At 41.0% G+C, this 25,579-nt stretch overlaps 2 protein-coding genes across 3 annotated transcripts; one reads left to right on the forward strand and one right to left on the reverse strand.

Annotated features, from left to right (window-relative positions):
- Positions 1 to 6,505: 6,505 nt before the first annotated feature.
- rasip1 (Ras interacting protein 1) lies at positions 6,506 to 15,274 on the reverse strand. Of its 2 annotated transcripts, none has more exons than XM_026317446.1 (16): positions 14,997 to 15,274; positions 14,283 to 14,368; positions 13,474 to 13,925; positions 13,047 to 13,307; positions 12,714 to 12,955; positions 12,465 to 12,629; positions 11,709 to 11,913; positions 11,279 to 11,577; positions 11,009 to 11,170; positions 9,959 to 9,999; positions 9,507 to 9,661; positions 9,240 to 9,352; positions 7,861 to 8,155; positions 7,358 to 7,521; positions 7,126 to 7,267; positions 6,506 to 7,020 (listed from the first exon to the last, which is right to left on the reverse strand). In XM_026317446.1, exons 2-16 carry the CDS (start codon positions 14,366 to 14,368, stop codon positions 6,842 to 6,844), a joined length of 2,961 nt encoding a protein of 986 aa, XP_026173231.1. In that variant the 5' UTR covers positions 14,997 to 15,274; the 3' UTR covers positions 6,506 to 6,841. The 2 variants fall into 2 exon arrangements, with proteins under 2 accessions (XP_026173231.1, XP_026173230.1); XM_026317445.1 differs by having other exon boundaries at positions 14,247 to 14,368.
- A 1,146-nt stretch (positions 15,275 to 16,420) lies between these two features.
- cox6b2 (cytochrome c oxidase subunit 6B2) lies at positions 16,421 to 18,621 on the forward strand. The gene is made up of 4 exons (XM_026317591.1): positions 16,421 to 16,485; positions 16,937 to 17,077; positions 17,403 to 17,503; positions 17,684 to 18,621. Exons 2-4 carry the CDS (start codon positions 16,972 to 16,974, stop codon positions 17,735 to 17,737), a joined length of 261 nt encoding a protein of 86 aa, XP_026173376.1. The 5' UTR covers positions 16,421 to 16,485; positions 16,937 to 16,971; the 3' UTR covers positions 17,738 to 18,621.
- Positions 18,622 to 25,579: the final 6,958 nt, after the last annotated feature.

The following is a 25,579-nucleotide window of genomic DNA, read 5'->3' on the forward strand; positions in this document are numbered from 1 at the left end:
AATTTCATCATAACTAAGAGCAAACACAGGAAAGGAAATTTCATATCCGCATGTTGTCACTGTTTATGTTTTGAAACAGCATACAGATCGGGATCAGGGAGCTGAGCACAACAGTTTGGAGGCTGACTTGCATTTGAAAATCAAAAAGACTTCACTCCACATGCAGTAGGCTGTGATTTTGACTGCACAGGGGAGGTGGACCTCAAGTTCACTGAAATGTCAACTTTGGTTTGAAATGACTTTGACTTAAAGCAGCACAAACAGGGCACAGAACATACCCTGTCTTGCTTTTTTCTGTTGTCGTATTGCAATTTGTTTTGTTTTTTTTTTCATTTTCTTGCAGAAAGAAAACATTTACTGTAAATGTTTATATAAACTGAACTATCTGTCTCTCATACTTCTTGGACATACTATCTTATCTCTGGTAAAGACAGTCAGATACGAAAGTAATGTGTTTGCGTGCATTTTTCTTAACCACCATTATCATTATCTCCGGCTGACAAGTCTGAGTCTGAAGCCCATCTTTTACTTGACATTCTGTACAATCTGTCACAACCCCAACATCTTTCTACCTTTATTTTATTGACCATTGTTGACTGTGTTAATTCACAAAAGTTTTGTTTAGTGTGCGGTTAGAGAACCACCTTTATCACCTTGATCTCTCTATTCTTGGTCCCAAAGTTTATGTGCACTTTCACCCCTGCTGTTCCCAATTAGCCACAAACTGCTCTGTCGGAATACATTTAAATGCCTTACATGTCTTCTTCTATCAGTAACAGTCTGTGAGTCAAAGACTAAGAAATGAAAGCTATCCAGAATTTTCTATTTTTGGCACCGAGTTCACACACACTGTCTTTTTATGTTTCCCCTCCCCGTTCTCCCTGGCTCCTCATCCTCTTTATGTTCATCAATCACACTGTCCACCCTCATCAGGCAGTCACCGCTGGATGTATGAATGGTGGGCCTCTGCGTCTGCATTGTATTACAGACGCCCTCACATCTGGCTGGACCCCTGGTAGTGACAGGAAGCATTCTAAAAATGCAAGGAATGGCCCAATGAGCGATAAGAAGGAAATTCCCCACAGCAGACTGGACTGAAAGCCCAGAAACAACAGGCACTCGGACAGTCACTGGGGAGAAATGAAACGGATGACGACAAAGAGTAGGATGGGAGGAGATTGAACAGGATGCCTGGACGTACATACTGTTAGTCTAGGTTCAACACTGAGACAATAAACCCGTCGACGGCAGCTATTCTACGAAGCTAATAGTCATGATGAGGATGGAGTGGTGGCGCATTAAAAGAGAAAAGAACAGATGGTTTGGATTGACTGCACAGAGATAGGTGAGGTGGTCAAGGAGAAAAAAGCTAATGAGCAACAGCAGAGGAGGGATCAGAAAAAACAAAGTGATGCTATGGAAGGGAATGACTAAACAAAGATAGGGACTGCAAAGACATAAAACAGATTGTCAGCCATCTGAAGGATGTTGGGTGAGAGTGAGGGACAACTGTGGGACAGGAAGCGCATGTAGTGATAGAGACGTCACAGGAAAGGCAAACCCCTTTAATCAGCTCCTGATTTGGTGACAGGGGCAGACACAAACACACCTCGCAGGCAGATTTCTGACTAGTGAATCCATGGGTTTGACTGACAGCACTGCTTTATGGCTTTATGACTCACTGACCCCGGCTTTTCTGCAATCTCCCACACTGTGCCATCTGCAGTGGAGTTCAAGCCCAGTTTGAAAAGTGAACACAACACCGCCAAACCCTGATCCAGATTAGCTTCCCCTGTGTGGTGACCTACTAAGTCTGACTTTAAATTGATGTCTTCTAACAAGCCGACGTCCCTTCTGTCTGGCTGTGGGTGCTGCTTTACACAATCAGTCAGTGGGTAATTGTTTTGAGCTGCTAAATTGCAGCAGGTCGGATTGGATTACCTCCTGTACCACCAGGGTAGCTCCTACCTTCTTGTTTCTCTGTTTCCACTGGATTACATCAGAGTTTAGGCTCCTTCATCTGTGAGTAAGCACATACTTTAAGATCACAAGGGAGGCCAGAAATGTGTCTAATGTGTTAGAACGGAAAGGGGATAATCGGATATATAGAGGAGGTCAGGAAGTGTAAACAGTTCTTTCTGTGCATTGTCTTCTATTCATCTTCAATGGAAAGATAAGAGATATAAAGGATGGTTGACAGTGATCTAGTTTCTGTTGTGTGTATATGTGCTTGCATCTGTGCCTTTTGTTCCCATCTGGCCAAAACCCAGTCCTTTCTGTATTCAGACCATAAATAATACAACATAGAACAACATAGAAGGAAATGAAATGTTATCCATATAAAACTCCCCAGGGTGTCTTATCTTGTATGACAAGGATTCATTTCTGTAATATCATAATCACAGACCTTGGCCAATTATAAAAACAAAATCAAGGTAGATAAACAGTATTCCATGCCACAATCTGGGCTTCTCTTCTCTAAAGCTAACGTCCTAATTAATCTTCAAAGTAAATAGCATTCTTGCATGACAAAGCGGGTCCTGTAAGTCGCCACTCAGAGAACACTTTACCGGGTCAAATCAACATTGTAAAGCTTAATAGAGGTAAAGTAAGTGCAGAATGTGATTAGGGGCAATACATGAGACTTGTATTTGTACTTTATTGTGTGGTTGGACCGGACAAGTTGGGGTCAGAATTTGATTCAGGGGACTGGTCTGCCTGTCTTGTAAGTTTAGGTCAAAACCTCATATAATGACTTAGTGCGGTTACTTGGCTTTTCGACCCATCTGAAACAGCTGACACAAGGCAGATAGGTGGGTGTGTGAGTTTTGAGGTGGAGCAGTGAAAGGCAGAAGGAGACAAGAAGGAGAGGTAACTGTTTTTTTGGTAACTCTATTAAAAAGAACTCCTGGGAAGCTTGGACGACTGACAGCTGGGCCTGGGGCAGTGAGGCAGGAGGGAGAGTATTTTCATGTGTTTATGTATGTGTTTTCCTTCACTACTGGGACTTATATATATGGCTGCAAGACTGTCTCTGAGGTGGAGGGGGTTACTCAGGAGTATATAACTGGGCTTGGGGATGACCCGTGGAACCCCCCCCCCAATTATCCTCTGGGGAGCAATGCTTTTGGGGTGCGCTCCCCCACCACCCTTCACCTTCAATGTGCCGAATCAGTGGAAGGCAGAAACCCAGAGAGTATCCCTGACACTAATATGGAAAAAAGCCTGTTTGGAGCGAATATAAGGGCAAATATTATTCTTCCTGAGCGTAACCACGGCGAGCACCTCTGACCTGGCAATGAAAGTGCTGAAACAAAAAGCCCAAAGACTTTTTCTGCTCCATCAAAGGAGAGCTACATAAAATAAACATGGCCATCAGATTACCACGCTGAACACGGGGCCGCGTTAGCCTGTGCCGGCCGCCCTGCCGCCCAACCCCATAGCTCTATGGGAGTTAAGTGTGGGGTCCGCTCAGTCAACACCATGACGCAAAATGGAACAAGTCTCTGACAGAAGCCCCAGGCTGATGGAATAAGGCCCCTACCCACAGGCCCACAGGCCCCCAGGCCCGAGAGAACCGTACTGAGCAAGAATGACAGAGAGAGAGAGGCATGAAAACAGGAGGAAACAAGAGGAACTGAGGGAAAAGGTAGATGAGGACATTTTGGAAAAGTGTAAATGACCATCAGTCCCAAACTGGAGGCACTGGCTTCATCCCTAATTGAAAAGCACACACATAAACGTGCTGCTGGCCTGGACAGCCAGTAGTAACAGGTCAGGACAGACAGCCGCCAGTGGAGACAAGGCCGGGGGCAGGGCAGGGCAGGGCAAAGCAGGGTACAGTGGTTGGTGGTGGTGGTTGTAGCTGCCAGTGAGACTGTGAGGCTTAGCTGGCTGGTCCTACTAACAGTGGACAGCCTCACTGCGATGGATCTGACCTCACAGGGGTTCTTTATATTCCTGTGTAGCCTGTGCTCATTTGTGTGTAGGGGCATGCGTGTGTGCACCAAAAAAAAAAGAGAAAGGTTTGTGTGTTTATGTATGTATTTCACATTCAGGTGACGTAACCAGGAGAAAACAGATCTGCCTCTTACGGAAGGCCAAGGCTTTTCTCTTGGCCTTTTAGTCACCTCACTGAGGCTCTGCTGTCCATTTCATCCATGAGTCTCCCCATCTCCAACCTCAGAGTCTGTCATCTGTCTGCATTGGACTGATTTCCCACCCAGCATCTCTGACCCTCTCTCCAATCCTCTCAGCTCTCACGCAGATTCCTACACCCCCAGTCTGTCTTTTTGTCTGTCTGTGACCTAACAGAGATTCCCTTGCTTCCTTGTTTCCATCCTGGCTTTAACACAGGAGTTAGCCTGGAACCATGCACAATATTCCACTCCGACTTTGTTTCAGGCTAGAGCTGAGTCTCTGGTGACTCTCATACAGTCAGATTCTTAAATATTTTCAGTCTTAGATCTAAGACCAGTTTTAAGATGAGAGGTTTTGTTTTATTTCTTCAGTGCCAGACTGAAAAAAATATTAATATAAAAAAATACTGCAATATTTGGAAATGATGACAACTTTAAACTTAAATCCTCACATTTTATTCCATGATTTCATGATAAAACATTACTCACAACCTCTATCAGTGACCCTAGTCACTGTTTTCTGTCCTTTCCCCTTACGTATGACTAGAAAAACCTCCTTTTTACTACTGGCTTTAGGATGACGCAGGGCTCAGGTAAAGTGTTACCAGACCACAAACAGACACTGAGGCCATGTCAGGTTGTAGCTGTTAGTGTTAAGTGTGAGAGCCATGGGCTTTTTCTAGTTTCCGAAAATGACTCCTGTGTGTAACACCACAATCACTGTGGTCCACTGGGCCTCACACCAGCAGCATTGCATTACAGCTCTTGCCTCCCTACTGTTCTCATTTTCTTTTCATCCTCCTCTCTTTTCTCCTCTGACTCAGCTGTTTTGTAGGAAACTCCGTCTCTTTGAAGAAGGGAAGAATCTTTCATTACTCGACAGCAGGGAGAGAGAAGAAGATGATAGGGAGAGAATAACCACCCCATTGTCTTCACACCCACCCCCTTCTATCCACCAATGACAATTGTGCTGAGCTAATTACAGAGAGCTGCTACAACAGGTGTGGAACTCTGCACCTGGGTAAAGAAGTCTACTTAATGTATTTCTGTGTATGTGTGACAGAGAAAAAAAAAGTGTGTGTGTTTGTGTGTGTGTGTGTGTGTGTGTGTGTGTGGCTGTGGGGTTCTTGGTGAAAGTGTGTGAAATTTTGTCTGTGTCACTGATTGAGATCACCAAAAACTGAACTGTGTGTGTGTGTCACATGCTTACTAAACCTTAAATGTTGCTTAATGGTACTCAGACATTGGTCACCATATTGTATCACAGACTACTGTAATGTCGTACAATCACCACGGACCTATACAAGTCTGATCCCATCTGTTTTTAATTAAAAAGCAACAGACTACATCTGTATGACATTACTGGAAAGTTGAAATTAGCACACAAACACAGGCTCACTCTCACTCATACACCGCATTGAATTTCAAATGAGAGTGATTACAATCACTTAATTGATAAATGTAACCACAGGGAGTCTGTTCTCATGATTCATAATCTATAACCGGTCTTTCTCAGTGGCATGTTTTTTGATGTCAGGGCAGCGAGAAATCGGGGAGACAGAACCGGAGTCAACAGCAATGATGTAAGCAGGGGTCTCCCACAGGACTAATTTTTTTTTTTGTTTTGAGCTTTTTACCGTAAAGGAATTTATCTGAGAAGCTGACCGGAAGAACGGAAGCCATTTGGAATGATGCCAAAGTGTGAGCATGGTAACTTTTTGTCTGTTTTTCAAGACGTCATAGAGCTTCACTCTCAAAACAAAGAAAGCTGTTTTATAAGAATGTCTGACTAACTAGACAGTGAAATTGAATGGATATTACAAAATTATGACAGTTAAGCTATTACTCACCTCAAATGATATCACCTGTCTACTGTCTGTTCATAACAACCCCTTGCTATGTTACGCTTAATGAGCCTAAATGCATTTTTTGTAGGGCATGGGATTGTATGACATTAATGAAATGAGAAATCCTTCCACTTGACTGGAAATCAAATACTCCCCTGCTCTTAAGTTCCCAGCTTTGACCTATTGGACAGCTTACCTAGGTAAAGGTAACCTTTGTGTGTGGCTGTCACAGTCTCGTTTCTTGCTTGAGTCATGACCTTGTGTCAAATGCTACCATTATTACAGGAAATGAGAATGTGCTTTTGGAACAGATGATAGTACAATGTTAGTTGTGTGATCGCCTCCTTAGTCAAGCATTTCTACCTGCAGACTCATCATTTAACATCAAAGGGGAATGAGTCCTGCATCGCCACCTTGTGGAATGTTTCTTTGGTGTTGAAGCTGAAGATGAGTGCCAAGCGCCAAGGGGGCCGTGCTGTGGGGAACAAGGTTTTCAAATAAAGTGTAGCTTTTTTAGACTAGAATTCAGTGTTTTATTAGAAACAAATAGGTTTAAAACATACATGGAAGCCAAGTAAATCAGTCATGTAAAGTGTAACACTATGTAGCCCAACTGATAGGGGCTTTTACTCCCTGCTTTAAAATAAAATCTATAAAGACATATCAAAGCCAAATACAGTTTCTTACTTACTATCTAAGCGAATAAATGAATTGATATAGAAATATCATGAAAAAACATCAAGACAAAAAAAAAAAAAGTCCACTTTGCATTTTCTGTGGTTTGCTGTTTGCCTTTTCTGGTGATATTCTTTTTACTTCTTTGAGACGTCCATAAAGAGACAAATATGGGCTGCCTCAAAGCCGAGTCCTCTGATTGGCAGGGAGCTCATCCTGGTCGAGTCCCCACAAGAAGGTGCGGAGACGTGTCACTTCCTTTTGGAGCTCAGGGCTTGGGATTGGCTGAGAGAGGTCAAGGCGTGGTGTCTCATTTGGCAGAATAAGTGGAGGGTGATCCAGGAAGCTCTCAAAGATGTCTAAAAGATTAAGTAGGATTGGAAACAAATTTTCAAATATTTTCATTGTCTCATTGTTTCAGTTGCATGTTTGAACTATTACTCTTTTACTGATTTCTTTATTACCTCCACTGAGCTCAGTGCCTGGTGGAGGAGCCCAGGATCCTGGTGGGGCTCTGCTTGGCCCCAGCTTGTAATGGGTTAGTAGGTGGTGCAGCTGGGCAGGGCTTAGCAAGACATGGTCTTCCTGCAGACTTGCCCAAGATGACTATAAGACAAAATGTTTATGGAAAGAAATAATTATCCCAGAGAAGGGCCAGAGGGCTAAGCAGGCACACTGCACATGTAACTACATTACCTGAATAAGTCGAGTCTTGGGAATACACAGGAAGTTGACTGTGACTGATAGTTTCTTCATAAACTCAGAAGCAATGTCTCCTAATCCCGCCCCCTGTAGCCAGTCCAGAACCAGGTCCAAGTTTGTTCGGATCTGGACCGCTCTGGACCATGAAAACAACCCATCTGAAAAAACAAAGAAGTGGATGTGCGAGGAACAAAAAGAAAAAAAAGATTTTAGTTTCCATCAAACATGAATAAAAATAATTATGTTTTTAAAAATCCCACATATATTTTCTTATCACATCATCCCATATGAAGATGTGAGTCCAAAAAAACTCATCTTTAAAGTGAGATGATCTAAAATTTGAAAGAAGTAACATGCTTTTTTTCTTTATGGTTGAAATGTTCATATAATGTAATAAACCCTTTCTCTGTTCAAGTCAATAACTTTATGACTCCTCTCTACTTGTTACACACATTTTATTGTTTAACATTATCTCACTTTAACCTCTGCCCTCTCACCTCTCTCCAGCAAGGTGTTGAGCAGGGAGGTGTTGGTGAAGAAGAAGAGGTACCCAAAGGTTTGGGAGGTGAGAGGTGGGGACAGACACGCTTCCCTCGACAGCATCAGGGAACAGCGATACACTTCCACCAGCCCGGCAACTTTGGGCGGTAAAGCAGACACATCATCGACCTCCTGTTCCTCTCCTCTTTTCTCGTCTTCCTCTGCACCTCGAGTTCCATCCTTCTCCTTTTCTTTCTCCTCGCTTGAAAATGGATTGGTGTCCAGGAGAGCTGGAAGGAGTGAGTACAGGGTCTTTGTGGACAGAAAGGACAGAAACTTGAGATAGCGTTTAAAAAATGAGAAATAAAAAAATTGCATTAAAAGCGGACAAGGAGGGGAGGGATTGGGGTGGATTAAGATGAAGAGAATATATGGAAGGTGGAGAGTTTCTAATTTTTATTTGTGTCTTTGTTCTTTGGTTAACCATTTTGGGAAAGACCAAAATATCATAAAAATGCTTTCATGAATTGTCATGAAATTTTGTTGGCATTCATGACCACCAAAGGAACCTACTGACTTTGGTGATCCTCTGCATTTTCTTCCAGTACTGCCATGTAGTTGACTTTATAGTTAAGAGAGAAAGGTTTTGGCCACTTTGGAGTTGATTCTCATGAAACAGAATGACACAGACATTCATGTCCACCCCAGGATTAACTGTAGTAAGTTTGGTGTCCCCTGTCTTTTTGAAACACCATCATCGGGTCACAAGTTTTGTTGTTCATTAGCTGTATTTTGTGATTGGTAGTTATGAACAAACGCTAGCATGCTAACTTACACAAATGTTAAACATTACACCTGCTTCAGTATTTAAGCATGGAAGCCTTTAATAGCGATAGACAAGTCCCAAAATCCATATTACATGCTCATCTTAAGCATATTTTTCATACGTGGTGTGTTAATGCTGAAATAGTGATAAACAGTTCACTCGAAGCAGAAGGACAATATGCTAAATACTGTCGATTTTTTGACTGTGTTGTTGATACACACTGTTCTCCCACAATGCAAAGCACAAAGGAGATGGAATAGCTACTTGCAGCTGGAAAAAATTAAAATAAATTGTGTGTGGTGGTGAGGGCTCCAGAGAGATCTTGGAAAACAACAAAAATAAGTATTAAGTCTTAAGAAAGATATTTTGCTGTCTCTTTGTGAAGTTTAATTTGCAGTGGCTTTCCATCACACGTATTGTATTATTTCAGTATGGTGACTTTTTTGTATGCTTTTTTTGTATGATTTCTAAAACAGTATATAATGTAAACTATAGTACATAAATTAGTATTTAGTATAGATAATATGGATTTTGGACATTTTGGACATTTTTAGGACATTTTTTTTTTACCTTGGTGAGGTGATACACACACTGCTGGAAGGTGTGCATAATGACATCATCCAGCTGTGCCAGTGCCTCTGAGCAGGTGTCCATATCTGCTGTCAAAACTGGATCACCGGGTGCTTTAAAGAAATGATCATAACAGTTACTGACTTTGTGTCAGTTTTACCATCTGAGTTCAGTGTTGCCAAAGTCCTCTAGTATTTACTAAAATGTCATATTTTCTAACATTTGTATTTGGTTTAGTCATTTTTATTGTTTTCCAGTCGCTCTCACCTTCAAACTCCCACTCTTTCTCCATTGTTTCGACTTTCACCTGGAAGAAGTTAAGGAGCTCTGTGGCATTTGACATCCAGAACATCAGGGGTCGGAGGTCAGATGACAGTTTCTGGACATTCGGCACGCTTATTTCACCTTCTTGTTCTGCGGAACTGCCGTTTAAATAATGTCAGAGTTCTGTTAGCTATAAAATTATTGTGAACATTCTCCTGTCAGTGTTTTGTTTGCGCTTTAATAAAGAAACACACCATACTGTGTGTAAAAATAGACTGAGTTATTATTACTCAACTATATTTGAACCATTTTTCAACATTGCAAAGTTTCACTGTTTTCATCACACCACAAAAATTTACCAAAGACATAACATCACAAGTAGAAATGTCTCATGAATCACTCAGCAAGAGATCTCTAAACAGAGGAAACATGACGTAGAACAAAAATGTTCTTACTTTTGTGTGGGATGCTTATCCCCAAATTCCTTAATGTTATCCTGCAAAGAGAGTTGGAGACAGAAGAGAGGAGAAACATCTCAGCTTAGTGTGGGGGTGGAGGAGGGGGAGTCGAGTCTAGCCCTGCAGCCAGGACAATTACAGCACATTTTCCAGCAGGAGGGAAGTGACATCAGCTCATCCTCACTCGTGTACACAGCCTAGCAGGCCACAATGAGGGGCATATGTCTGTCTGCTGGTTTTTCTGTCTGACTGAAGGTGACACTCTCAGTTCACCTACCTGATGTTTTATTGCCAAACTGGTTTAAGCCTGGTCCTGGCCAAGCAGTACTCTATTAAAAAGGTTCATGTTTCTCTGGCCCCATAGATGAAGCATTTTTGTACCTCTGAGATTAAAAATCCAATGTCATTCATGTGAAGTTATTTTTTAGTGTTTCAGTGGCATGGCCCTTTGGATGGCATTCTGTCGGTTGGTTCCACCACTCTGGTACAGACCAAAATATTTGTCATTAAATCTGGTCCATTTACATCCCCCTTAGATCAGGCTGTGATAACACTGCTAATTTGCAAATGTTGCAAGATTAACATGTTAAACTAAAATGGTTGTAATTGTTTACACTTTGGTGATCCTTTAGCTTTTCATCTAGCGCCATCATCAGGTCAAAATCAATCTAATCCATTTGTCCAATTTATGACTAAATAATTGATGGAATGACTTTGTGTTTAGTTAATGTCAGCATGCTGACTATGATCTGCATAATGAATGTGGCAAATATTACACTTGCTTAACATCAGCATGTTAGCAGTGTTACTCTGTGCATGTTCGCATTTTTATATTAGAATTTAGCTCCACTCAAGCATCACTATGCTCAAGTGATAAGTACAACCTTTCAGATCTGTGTGTTGAAGACTCTTAGTATTGCTTGAAGATGTTTTTAGTATGTTTTCTTTATTATACTTTCTTACATTGAGGGACAACAGTAAATGAGGGTAGAGCCGTTAGGGGGTTAGGGTTAGGGATATTTTGAGCTGTTGAGTTTTTCCACTTACCCAGACAATTTCCTTAATTAGATTGGCTGATTTGAGTAATATCTGTGGAGTGAGAGCGGGGTCCAGGTGTTTAGAGGCATGATCTATCATGATTGACAGGAGATAAGCAGGAGCCAAAGGCCCACCACCGGAGTCTGGAGAGGAATTTTTGGAGATTATCTCCTAAGAGAAGCATGAGGGATAAACGTAACATATGTCATCAAGGCAATTTGTCTCCACTAGATAAATAAACTGTTGACTTTATATAAGTTCACTATCTTCCTGTCTCACCTGTAACAAAGTATCTGCCTGACGAGGGTGGAATTTCAAAACTGCCTCAGTACATCCCAAATACTGCCTCAGAGCTTCCTGTCTGTCCACCAGCCCTGAAGGGCAGCAGGTAGTGGAGGCATCAGCCTGCCATGGCAGTGTCAATGCCAGTGGTGGGGCTGGAGTCACACGAGGGTCACGGTAAAGGAAAAGGAAGTGGTTGCCCAGACCAATCACATCCCCAGGCTTTAGGATTGTCTCCCTGTAAAGAGCCACTCCATTGTGTGTGACTGCACCTCCTCTGAAGGGCCGCATCAGAGCTGGGATAAAATCAAATCAGTTCAGGACAGAATATATCAAATACTGTGATAGCTATCTGTCTTTTCAGTTGCAAACATTTTGTCGAATCATAGCATAAATACTCCAGACCCTGCTGAGGTGTTGCTTGTACCTTGTCCAGTGGGCGTCTCGGGAACAGCAGAGTCTCTCCTCACCAATAAGTGTCTGGCCAAAAGGTCAGGAGCAGAGAGGAATGTCTCTACCTTGAGAGCCTTCTTTCCCTTCCTCTCTCTCTCTCTATCCTTCTCTCTTTCTCTCACTGTGGGCTTTCTTCCAAACACATGCATATGTCCCGTCATGATGTACAAAACAAAATCCTAAACAAAGCACAAAGTGAAGAGAACGAGAAAGTCAGGGAGGTCTGTGATCTTTTAAGTGCTGTGGTTTTTATCCGTTTTCCATCAGATGTTTAGCTGAATAGAAGGTGGTTGATAAGGTATGAAGTGTGTCACAGTTTGCTACAATGGAGACCTGTGTGAGGTCATTGTTTAAAATGGAGTGATGCACACAGACGGGGCTTGTGCTTTCTATGGAGAAAATGTTGAGGCATTGTACTGCTCTGAGGGTGTTTTGTGCTGGATGCTGAATGGGAGCGGCTTGTCAAGGGATGGAAACCCCGATGGTATGTGGCGATTACAGACATGCAGGTATGATGTCATGTACAGGGTGTGTGAACGCTCTTATTTCTGCACAACTCCTCTACAGCACGTCTGTTAGTTTGCATATGTGCACATCACAGTGTATTTACCTTGCTATAGAGTCTATGTGCACATCCACATCTGAGTTAGTTTGTGTTCATGTGTTTACATAGCGTACGTGTGCGTGGGTGTTGTTTGTGAGTGTGATATCATCTGTCAGCATGTCTTGCCTTGCTCTGATCATAACCCTGCAGTAACAGGAAGTAGGGACGGTCTGTGGGTGGAAGGATCAGACTTTGTGACATCACTTCCAGGTCACAGTTGGAGTAATCCTTCTCATCCTCTGCTGGCTGGTTTGTCCATCCAACCTTAGCTTCTGCTTTTGAGGCTCTTATCTAAAATAACAGGTTAAGACTTATAGATTAGGAGATCAATAGAAAAATAAATTACATTTTTCCTTAATATTTAATTTTCTTTACCTCTCCAGGCTGTGGATTGATCATGCTCACAATGTTCTTCCTGTCCTGACATCCTCCACTGTTATTAGCTCGGTTCCCAGAGCCATGTGGATCATTGCTGACATGGTTGCCTTGGCGACGCCGTAGACTCAGGTTCATGTCACTGATGCTCCTCCTGAGCTCTGTGTTCCTTCCACGGTGACCACGCTCACCATCCTCCACTCCACTCCCTGATGACATCCGGCTCCGCCGCCAACGAACACCTGTGTCCCAGAAAAACAATCAGAGCTTCGGTCAGTTTGACCCTGTGTTATCCTTATACATGCTCAGATGTTTGTTGAGTTGCACACATACCTTGATAGTTCTCTCCCTCCCTCTCCCGCTCCTTTTCCCTCTCTCTTTCTTCTCTTTCGTAGTCTTCCTTCCTCTGAATTTCAAAGCGGCGCTCAAATCCATCCTTAGGCCGCCACATGTCCACTAACAACAAGGGACATTCCCATGGTGCAACACTTCTCCGGCACTCTGTCTCCCATTTGATAGCTCCATCTGGCTGCTGGATGGGCTTTCCAATGACATCACACAACAGGAAGTCCTCGGGGCTGTATTTCTGGGGAACTACAGGGTAATGTAAGGGGAAAGAGGGGATAATTATTTTTCCATAACACTGCTGTTTGTGTTTATATTAAGTCATTCCCAATTGGTTAAAATCTTTTGCACAATTTGTTCCAAGTAATGGATTGCAGCAGAGATCCACGTGAGGGAAAATTTCCCTCTTTCTCACCTGTATCATCTGTCTCCTCCCTTTCTCTCTCAGTGTAACGAGTGATGACCTGCGCAATGAGCTGCCTGGCTGTAGAATGAATGTTGGCCAGCAGGGAACGATAGTTGGCTCCACTGGAGAGGGCATCCCCATAGATCTTGATTAGGCCTGGGGCAGAGGATGAGGCCGGGGGCAAGTAATGGTGGGATGAGGGGGCAGCCGAATGAGCCCAAACCTCTCTCTCCCTCTCGCCCACTGCCCGGTCCCGGTCACTATTGGAGCGCCCCCGTAGAAAGAGATGGGAAAGGCGCTTTGTCCGGGACTGTGGAGCAGCTGGCCGCGGCCTGAGAAAGGCCGGGGAAGGAGATGGGGATGGGGTAGGGGAAGCCAGCGAGGGGGTGGAGTTAGAAAGGGAAGAGGAAGGAGCAGAGGGGGCCTCGTGGAGAGAGGCTGCGTCAGAGCTGGTAGTTGACCTGAGAACAACAGAGCAGGGGAAGACAGATGGATAGAGGGGAAGGGGAAAGGAAGGGAGCAGTCAGCTGTGAATTATGACTGACAAATAACAAGGATAAAAATAAAATAGGGAAAGATTAAGGATTGAAAGGGCACTAATGATAGTGGAAGTAAGATAAGATACATCAATACACAAGATGTTCATTCAACAATACTTATCAGGCACTGAATTCTAACTAAACAATAGCTTGCATTAAAGTAGTTTGACTTTAGAGCTGCTATGGGGAAAATACAAGCAAAATGGGAAGAGAAATGTGACTTTAATATAACTTCAGACTGACTTGACAGAGACAGCGCTTGGCCAGCGACCACCTAACTTGGCAAAGTGTTTCCTGGGTGAGTTGATCCACAGACCCACAGGGAAATGCAACTTTCTGAAGCGAGGACTGCCCGACCCCTCCATCTGTCAGAAAGGAATTGAGAAATCTGGCTTTTTAAATCTTCATAAATCATAAATCATAAATCTGCACTTTTTTTTATTTTACTGTCAATGTTTCCTATGATCTGTCTTTGGAGATAGAGGAATAAGAAAAGTGCTGCAACAATGCCAGGACTGGAACAATATAACAATGAAATGATGTCACCATAAAAAAATATCAACAGGATACCTGCAGCAGGTTGTCAACATGTTGAAAACAAACAGAAAAACATTAAAACCCCACCCCCCTCAGCCCAGTCAGTCTTTGAAAATGATTGTGTATAGTCCCCATTCTCATACAGGAAATATGTTTTGTGGTAGTCAGGTCCAGCTGTCGCAGTGACAGGGAAAAACCCCACTCCTACTCTATCTCAGTGTTACTATCACAGTTCCACCATTTTTTCACTTTTCAGGTGGAATTTGGAAGTCTGAAGGTAATCATTGTATTATATCAGCTTTTGGCAACATAATCCTTGCAAATCTTGCCCACAATGGCTACTTTTGGTAAGCATCCTGTCAGAGGTTATGCAGTTGAGACTTTAAAAATACAAAAAATCTCAAATGAAGAAACAGGTTCAAATGCTTTTAGATAGTAAAATTTAAAAACACTTACCCACAGTTACTTCTGTTCACTCTATAATGTGTTATGATGATTTGTTGCCGACAAATTGCAAACACGCAGCTCAAAGTAACCTATTAACCTTGCATGTTTCCTTCTCCCCACGACAAAATGCCATTTTCAAAGGCCTAAACCTGGCACACATCGACGGACACATCCCTAATCATAATCATCCATTTGTTTGGTCTTCTTTTAGCTAAAATACTTTTACTTCACTATTTTTCTCTAAGTGGACACTGTCTGCTCCCTGTCTCTCTCTGGCTCTCAGCCTCTCTGGGTCTATAGATAGAGAAACAGGCCCATTGTTCTAAGTGACAGAATTTCCTTCCTTTTCACTGGACAACACCTATATCCTGACTGAGTGAAAGAGAGAGAGAGGGAGAGATTGGTAGAAAGCAAGAGAAGAATGAATTTACAGATACATGAGGCTTTGAGAACTTGTACACTGTATTTTTAATTCTGTTGTACACAGTAAATTAATCTAGATATCTATATTTTGGTTTGTCTGAATTAAACAAAAATGTGATGTCACTATTTAACACTAATAAAGTTTAATTACATCAATCACAATCTAAGCGCCACAACAGATTTTCAGGAACATCGATATTTTTATCCTGTACTTTGTTGTAATTTTTTTTTTTATAGGAAAAAAACATCACAGTGCATCACAACACCAACAGAAAATGTCCAGTTTGAAGTTTTGCTGGAAGGGAATGAAGGAAACACACTAAGTTGGACAGGAAGCTCGGTGGAGTGACGGAGACACCTGTGATCTTTGACCTGGTCTTTGACAGGAAGATGTTGATAGAACGAGAAAGGAGACTGTCACTTTGTCCCACTTCTGGCTGGAGTCTGCTTTCCTAGACTGAATACGTCACAACTCACCAATAACTTTGACTCATTTCAGAGGCTCCAGCACTGTTTCAAAGTGCTTTTGTTCAATGAACAGTAATTTTAACATGATAATCACACTTCATGACCTTCAGTACTTTTGAGTTTGGTTATTCTCAAATATAAAAAAGATACTTAATTATTTGTGACTTCACAAAAACTGAAAATACACAGGCCAATGCCAAAGGTCAAACTTTACGTTGGACTTTTATGTTACGGTTCTACAGTCAGTGGTGTGTGTGTGTGTGTGTTCAGTCACAACACAGGTCGCTTAGTGGCGACTAAATGAAAGATGTGAATTTCTCCTCTGAGTCAGATGAGTTCTTGTTTATGCTTCTTGCAAGACATTTAGTCTGTGATAATTTTACTGCTGCAATAACAATAATCATTTCTACACAGAGGAGAAGACATGGTAGTAATAATTATCATAGTGGTTACAATGCAATAAATCTAGATAAAGCAATTACAGAAACCTGGGACCTAAAGTCCAATACGGGGACTCTGAAGTCTTTAAAACGCAGACGCATGCGCACAACCCGATATCCCAGTATCCCTTGCGCGTCGCCGAGGACACATAAAGAGACGTCCCAAGGTTAGCTGGCTACAACAAAATATGCTATGAATCTTATCTTTTTTTTTAGCTTATGTGGTGGTTTCGTTTACTAAAGCCTAGTAATGACTAGGCGCTCTCACACGTCTTAGCTTACAACTAAATCCAGATACGTTAACGAGTTAGCAGTGAGCTAACAGGTTAGCATTAGCAGTGCTAACTGTGCTAACTTGTATTCACGGCTAACCTAAGAGACTGGCTGTAATATTTGTTTCTGCCAACTGACATGTGAATGCTAGATGTATAACTTGTGTTGGTTTATCGTGAGGACAATACTGAGTAGTAGCAAATAATTGTAAACAATGGTAAACTAATTTTAACTTGAATCACAATGCTATTTGTAGTATTACCTAGATTTTACCACCAAGTTAGACATCGTGACTGTTTTCAGGTAACATATAATGTAAGTGAAAGAGCCTGTGCGTCTTTTCAGTGTCGGTCGCACACGTCTGAGAGAAGCTGATAAAGATGTCTGAGACTATTGAGGAGAAGATTAAGAACTACAGGACTGCTCCCTTTGACGCCAGATTCCCCAACACCAACCAGACCCGTAACTGTTTCCAGAACTATCTGGGTGAGGGTTTATGTCTATAAAGCAGGATCTGTCTGTAAGTTTCAGGCTGCTAAGCTCAAAGCCTAGTTTCCATATGGATGATCTGGATAGTGCATCACAACAAGTAGAACTGGCTGTTTACTAAACATTATCAACCATTAGACATGCAGGTATGAAGAACATTTTCAATAAAATAGCTGGTGAAGTGTGACTTCTATTGGTAGTAATGTAGTGTTAAGTAATATATTTGTTGAATCGTTTTGTCAGTTAAGTGTTTATGGCGTTATTAGTGTGAATACTGTCCCAGATGAGTAAAACAACCCTTTTTTTAATTTTTTTGCTGCAGACTTCCACAGGTGCAGCAAGGCCCTGTCAGCTAAAGACCAGGATGTGGCTCCCTGTGAGTGGTACAAGAGGGTTTACAAAAGCTTGTGTCCCATGGGCTGGGTAAGCTATACGATTACACATATGGTTTTTTTTTTTTTTTTGCTCCAATAACATCTTTGAAATTTTAAACATTAGGTGAATACAGTCTGCCTCCTTAGCTGTCTCTTTCCTTTCTCCTGTGACATGAACAGTACACTTTGTTGTGGTATGGCTAATATTTTCCTCTGATGTGTCTTGCAGGTTGCTAAATGGGATGAACAGATAGAGAATGGAAGTTTCCCTGGGAAGATCTAAAATCAACCATTATCAGTCAGGGCAGTGCACTGCAGGACATTCTGTTACTTGCACCTTTACTTATGTGTAGTGTGCCTAAGGACATGCTTTCCATCATCATCTATGGTCCTGTTAATAATTTCAGCTATAAACACGCACAAGTTTTTACCCTGCATCTTACAGTCTGAAGTTTGTTTCGAGTCTCTATTGTACATTACTGCTCTCTGACATTTATTCAATACAGTATAGATTTAATTAAAATGGTGTGGTTCATTTTGAAATTGTAATATTGATGGGACTGACTAGTGCAGCATTTTTCAAGTCTTACATACATAATGTTTTTCTTAAATCAGTAACTTCACAAAGACAGCTGAGTTCAGGGGTTGTTGTAAAGGACGAGTCGTCTTAGTGGCTTCTAATCTTGTCCAGTGCATGTTAACATTACAAGGTGAATTATTTTTATCTGACAACTCTTTCTGTTTATTAGATGCATTGTACTATACATAATACAGATACAGTCAAGATATAGTCTCATCTTTTGACAGAATTAAAATTCAATCACAAATTAACTTGAAAGTTCAATAAGTTCATTGTGTCCATGGCAATGGTAACAGTGTCTCAGATGACCTGTTATGCATATAAATCTGTAGCTGCTGCTTTAGATGCCAGTTTTATTTTGGAGTAAAGTTATTCCTACTAAACAAGTTTTCTTAGTTAGCCTGTAGTCCTCCTGGATTATTCAACATAACCTTCGACTGTCTTGATTTTGCTGCCTTATCCTCAAATTATTCCAGGCTATATTTAAACCAGTGATGATAGTATGTGTAGTAATCTGCTTAAGTGTTTATTTAGTCTTCCCTTAAACACCCCCCTTGTCTGTCTGCTGTTAAATCTGAAGTAAAACAGTTTCTCCAGTGGTGTCAATTTTTGAAACCAGATTACCCATTTTGACCACACCATGGCACTGTTGGACATCAGCTAATATCTCATTAACCAAAACTACAGTTTAAGACTAAAGAGTTTTTTTTTTTTTGTTTGTTTGTTTTTTATGTTGCCTGAGGACCTGATCTATTTGGATTATATGGTGAGTCAGATCACCCTGAAAAACAAAGAGCCTAGACAGCAGTTTGGATAGGCTGACAGTAATACTACACTGCATAAATTATTGCGCTGATTCATGCAACTGACTCAGGTTTGGAAACCACAGTGTTGGTGTATTTTAATCAGAGGTGGATGTGTGTGTCGGACATAATTGGCTTGACATCCTCTGCTCTATGAATATCAGAGTGACACAGTCTGAAAATGTGCAGATTTTCTTTGTGATCTGTCATAACATACGCTATTCACAAGAACTTAGGGATATTCAACTTTTGGGTGAAATTTATGGAAAATATTAAAAGTTTATGCTACAGTGATATATAATGAAAATAGGGCATTTAAGTAAAAGGGTGCATTTCAAACAGTTTATTGAAACAAAAGCTAACTGGTGGGTATACCACAACAAAAAATGTCAATGTCTCAATAACTTGTGTCTTTGAACACTGATTACGGCTTGACAACGACGTGTCATGCTGTTCATAAATTGACTTATTGTCTGCTGAAGCCTGGCATTCAACTCTTTGAATTGCTGGCTTCAGGCAATTGAGGTTCTGGGGTGCAGGATTACGACCCTCTATACTATAACTCCGCATACTTTCAATGGGATTCAGGTCTGGAGGAAGTGCAGGCCACTCCATTTGAGGTACCCCAGCATCTAGCAGCTGTTCCCTGATGAGGCGACCTCGATGAACTGGGGCATTGTCATCCATGAAGATGAAATCAGGCCTGTGTTGCTCATACAGGGACACAATGATTAATGATGTTATTCAGGTATCGGTTTGTCACAGTACCATTCAAAAGGTGCAGGGCTGTTCTTTATTAGCTAGACGCACAGACTGTAACACCACCACCTCCAAAGGCTTGTCTGGTGACCACGGTGGCTGATGCATAGCATTCTCCTTGATGTCTCCAACAGCGTTGGCGGCCATCATTTCTGCTCAGTGTGAATCAACTTTAATCAGAGAACAGCAGTGAGGCCCACTGGTTCCTTGTCCTGTGCAAATGCTCCCTGGCCCATGTAAGATGATGATGCCTGTGCCTGGTGGTGTGGTCAGGTACCCTTGCAGGTTGTCTAGCACTCAGACCATGCTGATGTGACACTTGGGTGCCTCTCACCTCCTTTAAAAGTGCCTGGTGTTTAGAACATCCCGTTTGAAGCCTCACAATGGCCAAGTACTGTTGGTCAATTGTTAGGTGTCGTCTTGGTCTCATGATGTCAAAATGAACAGCATGATGAAGAGGACTGTTTAAATACAAACTGTCATTGAACGAGAACATTTAGTGGTTGATTCATGGATCGGACACTTGTGATTTTTGCGGTTAATCACTTTGTTAGTGAACAGCATTTTATGTAATAACTACTGAAACACTGAACAGTTGGACATGTGCCTTCAAAAGTTTAGAGAAGGTCAAATTAGGTTCACCTGTAAAGGTTATGATATGTCCAGGATAAAAAATGGATGATATTCAAAATATTGGGATGTACAATCACCATTTTATACAGCACAAATTCTGCTATAGTACATGTGTTTGAAGAGATAATGCATGATATCAATGATTTAAGACAATGACTGTAGGCTTTGCTGATTCACCATCAATCTTAGTAGATTTGGATCATTATTACACATCACAATAGTTCATGTTAGCATGCACTCTCTGTCTTTACCTGGATTTTAGTACTTTCAGGTCACTTCACGTTGTTATGGTCGATGTTTTACATGTAACAGAACCAGACAGCATGGTGGCTAGGTGGTTAGCACTGCTGCCTTACAGCAAGTAGGTTCCTGGAAACCTGGCATGGGCCTTTCTGTGTGGAGTTTGCATGTTCTCCCTGTGCTTGTGTGGGTTTATTCCAGGTACTCCAGTTTCCTCCCACAGTCCAAAAACATGTATGTAAGGTTGATTGGTGACTCTAAATTGCCCATAGGAGTGAGTGTGAGTGTGTGTTGCTGTTTGTCTATGTGGCCCTGTGATGGACTGGTGACCTGTTCAGGGTGTACCCCTGCCTTTCACCCAAAGAGAGCTGGGATAGGCTCCAGCAGATCCCTGTGACCCTAATTAGGAGTAAGCAGGTATAGATAATGGATGGATGTAACAGAACCTTGATTTAATGGATTATGTTATGTTATAATAACAAAGGTACTTTCATCTTCAGGTTGTAACTGAAATTTTCCTTTGATTATCAACAACTCTCCACATTCTCATTTGCCAACCTTTTCACCTCAGCTGTGCTGCAATAGACGCTGGCATGCCTGAATGTTTGTGTGTGCGTGCATGCATCTGTCCTTGTTGGCTTGTGTATCAAATAAAGTTTGCCATTTGCTGATACAGAGAGGTCAATGCAATTATGGTTGAGAAACTTAATGGGAAAGTAGAAGTGAAATATCGAGTAATTTTTATAAGACTGAACTTCTATGGAACTGTCAAACTTATTGTGCAAGTTAAAGTTTAGCGATTGCTAACATCAGCAAATGGCAAACCCTAAACATAAAGTGGTACTAGAGGTTGAATCATGGCAACTAGACTTCCATTTTTTTTTTCCAGTTGCCATGACGCGACCTCTAGATAACTTCACCTGGACAACTGAGAATCTCCACAGACATAAAATGGTACTGTTGCACAAAATTTAGTTTAGTACAAATTCATACTTCTGTATTCCTTTCTTAAAAACTCTAGTCTTTCAGATGTTTAAGATAAATGACCTTATAAGTCTGTTTATCCTGAGCCATAAGATTGTCATAAAAATGCCTGGTTATTGTATGTATACTGACATAAGACATAAAACTTACCAAATATAACAACATTACCAAGCTGAATTGAAGGGAAATGTGTTTTAAACACTGCAATAGACTGGTGACCTGTCCAGGGTGTACCCCTGCCTTTCACCCAAAGAGAGCTGGGATAGGCTCCAGCAGATCCCTGTGACTCTGGTTATGAATAAGCGGGTATAGATAATAGTTGGATGTGTTTAAAATGATGTAAACAACACTTAAAATAGTTTTATTTGAAGCAGCTGTTTTGAATATACGAGAGTTGAAAGGTTTCATAGCTTCTTTTGGTCACTATCACTATTTGGTCTGTTCAAATATTGTTGACGCAAAACGTGTTATAATCTGGCTGATGGAAAACAGTATGACAGTCTGAAAACGTACAGGAGATTTTCTTGTATGATCTGTCACAACATATATACATATGTTAGAAACAAAACATTTTCAAAACGTATTAGAAAAGAAGGTAGCATAGCAGTGCAGTGATCAGCATTCTCACCTCAGACAAAAAAAGGTTCTTACTTTGAAGTCTGTTTGCATATCCTCCTGGTACTCTGGCTTCCTCCCACAGTCCACTGATATGCAGGTTTGATTATTTGGCAACTTTAAATTGTGATATGTCCAGGATAAAAAATGGATGCTATTGAAAATATTGGGATGTACAATCACCATTTTTTACAGCACAAATTCTGCTATAGTACATGTGTTTGAAGAGATAATGCATGAGATCAGTGATTTAAGACAATGACTGTAGGCTTTGCTGATTCACCATCAATCTTAGTAGATTTGGATCATTATTACACATCAAAATAGTTCATGTTAGCATGCACTCTCTGTCTTTACCTGGATTTTAGTACTTTCAGGTCACTTCACGTTGTTATGGTAGATGTTTTAACATTTAGAGTTACATGTAACAGAACCAGACAGCATGGTGGCTAGGTGGTTAGCACTGCTGCCTTACACCAAGTAGGTTCCTGGAAACCTGGCATGGGCCTTTCTGTGTGGAGTTTGCATGTTCTCCCTGTGCTTGCATGGTTTTTTCTGCGCACTCCAGTTTCCTTTGATTATCAACAACTCTCCAAATTCTCCTTTGCCAACCTTTTCACCTCAGCTGTGCTGCAATAGACGCTGGCATGCCTGAATGTTTGTGTGTGGTTGAGAAACTTAATGGGAAAGTAGAAGTAAGTGAAATATCAAGCTATTTTTATAAGACTGAGACTTCTATGGAACTGTGAACTTATTGTGTAAGTGATTCAGGGTTGGCAGAATGAATGGTTAGCACTGTTGCCTCACAGCAAGAAGGTTCCTGGTTTGAAACCTGGCAGGAACCTTTCTGTGAAGAGTTTGCATGTTCTCCTTGTCCTTGTGTGGGTTTTCTTCAGGTACTCCAGTTTCCTCCCACAGTCCAAAAACATGTATGTCAGGTTGATTGGTGACTCTAAATTGCCTATAGGAGTGAGTGTGAGTGTAAGAGTTGTTTTTCTCTATGTGGCCCTGTGATGGACTGGTGACCTGTCCAGGGTGTACCCCTGCCTTTCACCCAAAGAGAGCTGGGATAGGCTCCAGCAGATCCCAGTAACCCTAAAGAAGACTAAGCAGGTGTAGATAATGGATGGATGCAAGGGTGAATCAGTGTCAGTGTGTGCCAACATCAGCAAATGGCAAACCATAAACACAAGGTGGTACTGTTGCACAAAATTTAGGTCAGTACAAATCCACACTGCTGTGTGCTTCTCTAAAAACTCTACAGTCTGTCAGATGTTTAACCTAAATGACCTTATAACCCCGTCGACCCTGAACCACTAGATTTCTATGTGGCATTGTTGTTTTTGAATATGGGAGGTTTGAGAGGTTTCATAGCTTGTTTTTGTCAGTGTTGTATATTCAAAACATGTTATAATTTGGCTGATAGAAAACATTTTATTATTTTCAAGTGCAAGGAATAGAAGGAATACAAAGGAATACAAAAAGTCTTTGGAGTGGTGCACTAATCGGGTCATGTTAAGCAAACAGGCTTTTCTTTTTAACTTTATATTAAATTAGCTGAAATCTTTCAGGGCTCCTCCAATAACACTGTAAACGTGTCACAACTTGAAAATCTGAGTGAACGAGCTGCATTAAAATGTTAGTCCAAATATACCATTTGTTATTCTAACACCAGATGATATCTTGAAAAATATCACTTAAATTGTTACCTTCCTTGGTATTTGTTTGGACTTGCAAATGAGTTCAGCTTAATTTACACTGTTTTGTAACTTTTGTCATGTTTTATTTGTTAATTTAGTGAACTCCTTTGTTAGTTAAACATCTATTACAACATCACTGTTGTAGACTGTTGTGTAAAGGTTGCTCATTTCATCAGTTCTTTATTTAATACGGAGAACTTTGCAACAGAGTACACACACTCAAACGTGGTGGTGGTGGTAACAGGTGGTGGAAAAATGAATTCAGGGCAAACTTTCATCATGGTCAGCACATTATCATGTCTGCTTTCTTCAATCTACAAAAGTAAGAGTCTTTAGAGAGTTGTAAATCTGAAACAATGCATGCTGGGAAATCTACCAGTATACTAAGTTGTGTTAATAAGTCGAGCGAACCCTCAGCAGTTAATTCGGTCAGCTCAAAAGATGTCAATTCAGAAGAAACTATGTAAATAAGTTTAAGTTGAATTAACTTATCAAACATCTGCATGCTTTGGGCCCAGACTGCAGGATGTGGTCTACAAGTGTGTGTGTGTGTTTCTGTGAAAAGGGAGGGAGACAGTGAGGGCAACTTCACATCACTTCCTTCCCTCTTTTTGGCTTGCTCTGTCTCTTTGCGTATCATGGTTTGGTGTGGGAATTAGTTCACAGAGGCCAGGTCAAAAGAGGAGATGCTGCCAGATCAATTTGCTTGGCAACAGCTTGTGGGAAACAAATGAGATTCTGGGGTAGATAAATGTCCTTTCTAAAGATTGAATTGCATTGTTGCAAACACTTAGAGCGCTGAACCTTAAAATCTGCACATCTCTCTGTCTTGCCATTACTTCCTTTATTGCGGGGGTGTATGCTTTATTTGATTTGGTCATAATAATTGAATTCAACTGAATTCTGTGTCACATTAAACAGAACCTTTTGATTGGTTCCTGTACACACATACTCTTTTCTCTAACCGATGACTCAAGCTTCAGTGATGACTTACATCAGCTTAGAGCCCTGGAAAAACATGTGGTTTATCCCAGTTGACTAAAATAACTATATTTGCAACTAATTAATGCAAACAGATGTGTCCACATAGAGACTTGGTCATTTTACATTATGAACATGCTCAGTATATAACTCTGGGTTATCAAAGTGTGACATTCAGATTCAAAGGTCAGTAACAGTTATTCAACGCATCTCCTGGAAACACTTGCTTTCTCTTTCCTGTTTTAATCAGAATGACTGTTTTCCTGTCTGTATAGTATGATAAATGCTCCCCAGTGAAGAGTTCATACCATACTGCTGAGGCAGATGTTGCTTGGAAACCAGAAAATATAGGCATTAATAAATAATCCATTTGTATTTAGTTTATGTGATGTGTGTGTTAATGTGATCAAACTTCTATTCAGTTGGTTTACAAATGAATGTTTGCAGTTGTATCTACTGTTTTTGTACTCAAATGTCAAATGAAACTAGTAGAAAATGCCTTGGTCTTTCCCATCTGCAGAAAAGAGTGAGGTCTATATTTATTGTAACTGGTGAAGTTCAAAAAGCATATTTACTGTATTTTTATTGTTTGCAAATGAATACGAAGGATTCTGGTTCTGAGGTACATGAGTTTATTGTGCTCTATAAGCATGATACGGCCTGAGATCAGTGCGGTATCAATAAAATGCCAGTATTTGCAGGACTCTGTATGTTTAAGTTGACAATAAATGAATAGGAGTTTCAGAAACTTTAAAATCAATGCTTTAAAACTAAAAACTAACAAATCAAAAATAAACAACTTTTTATTTTTTATTTGTTCCAAGTTGATT

Source organism: Mastacembelus armatus, chromosome 16 (assembly GCF_900324485.2).
Source record: "Mastacembelus armatus chromosome 16, fMasArm1.2, whole genome shotgun sequence".
NCBI lineage: Eukaryota > Metazoa > Chordata > Actinopteri > Synbranchiformes > Mastacembelidae > Mastacembelus > Mastacembelus armatus.

What these genes read in the sequence shown, in the direction of transcription:
- rasip1 (XM_026317445.1), bottom strand. Translation starts at nt 14,368, where the DNA reads ATGGAGGGGTCGGGCAGTCCTCGCTTCAGAAAGTTGCATTTCCCTGTG. An exon ending in AGGCAGATACTTTGTTACAG is followed by an intron (nt 11,171 to 11,278) that starts GTGAGACAGGAA and finishes TGCTTCTCTTAG; the next exon opens with GAGATAATCTCCAAAAATTC. An exon ending in TAATTAAGGAAATTGTCTGG is followed by an intron (nt 10,000 to 11,008) that starts GTAAGTGGAAAA and finishes CTCTCTTTGCAG; the next exon opens with GATAACATTAAGGAATTTGG.
- cox6b2 (XM_026317591.1), top strand. Translation starts at nt 16,972, where the DNA reads ATGTCTGAGACTATTGAGGAGAAGATTAAGAACTACAGGACTGCTCCC. An exon ending in CTGTTTCCAGAACTATCTGG is followed by an intron (nt 17,078 to 17,402) that starts GTGAGGGTTTAT and finishes TTTTTGCTGCAG; the next exon opens with ACTTCCACAGGTGCAGCAAG. An exon ending in GCTTGTGTCCCATGGGCTGG is followed by an intron (nt 17,504 to 17,683) that starts GTAAGCTATACG and finishes TGTGTCTTGCAG; the next exon opens with GTTGCTAAATGGGATGAACA.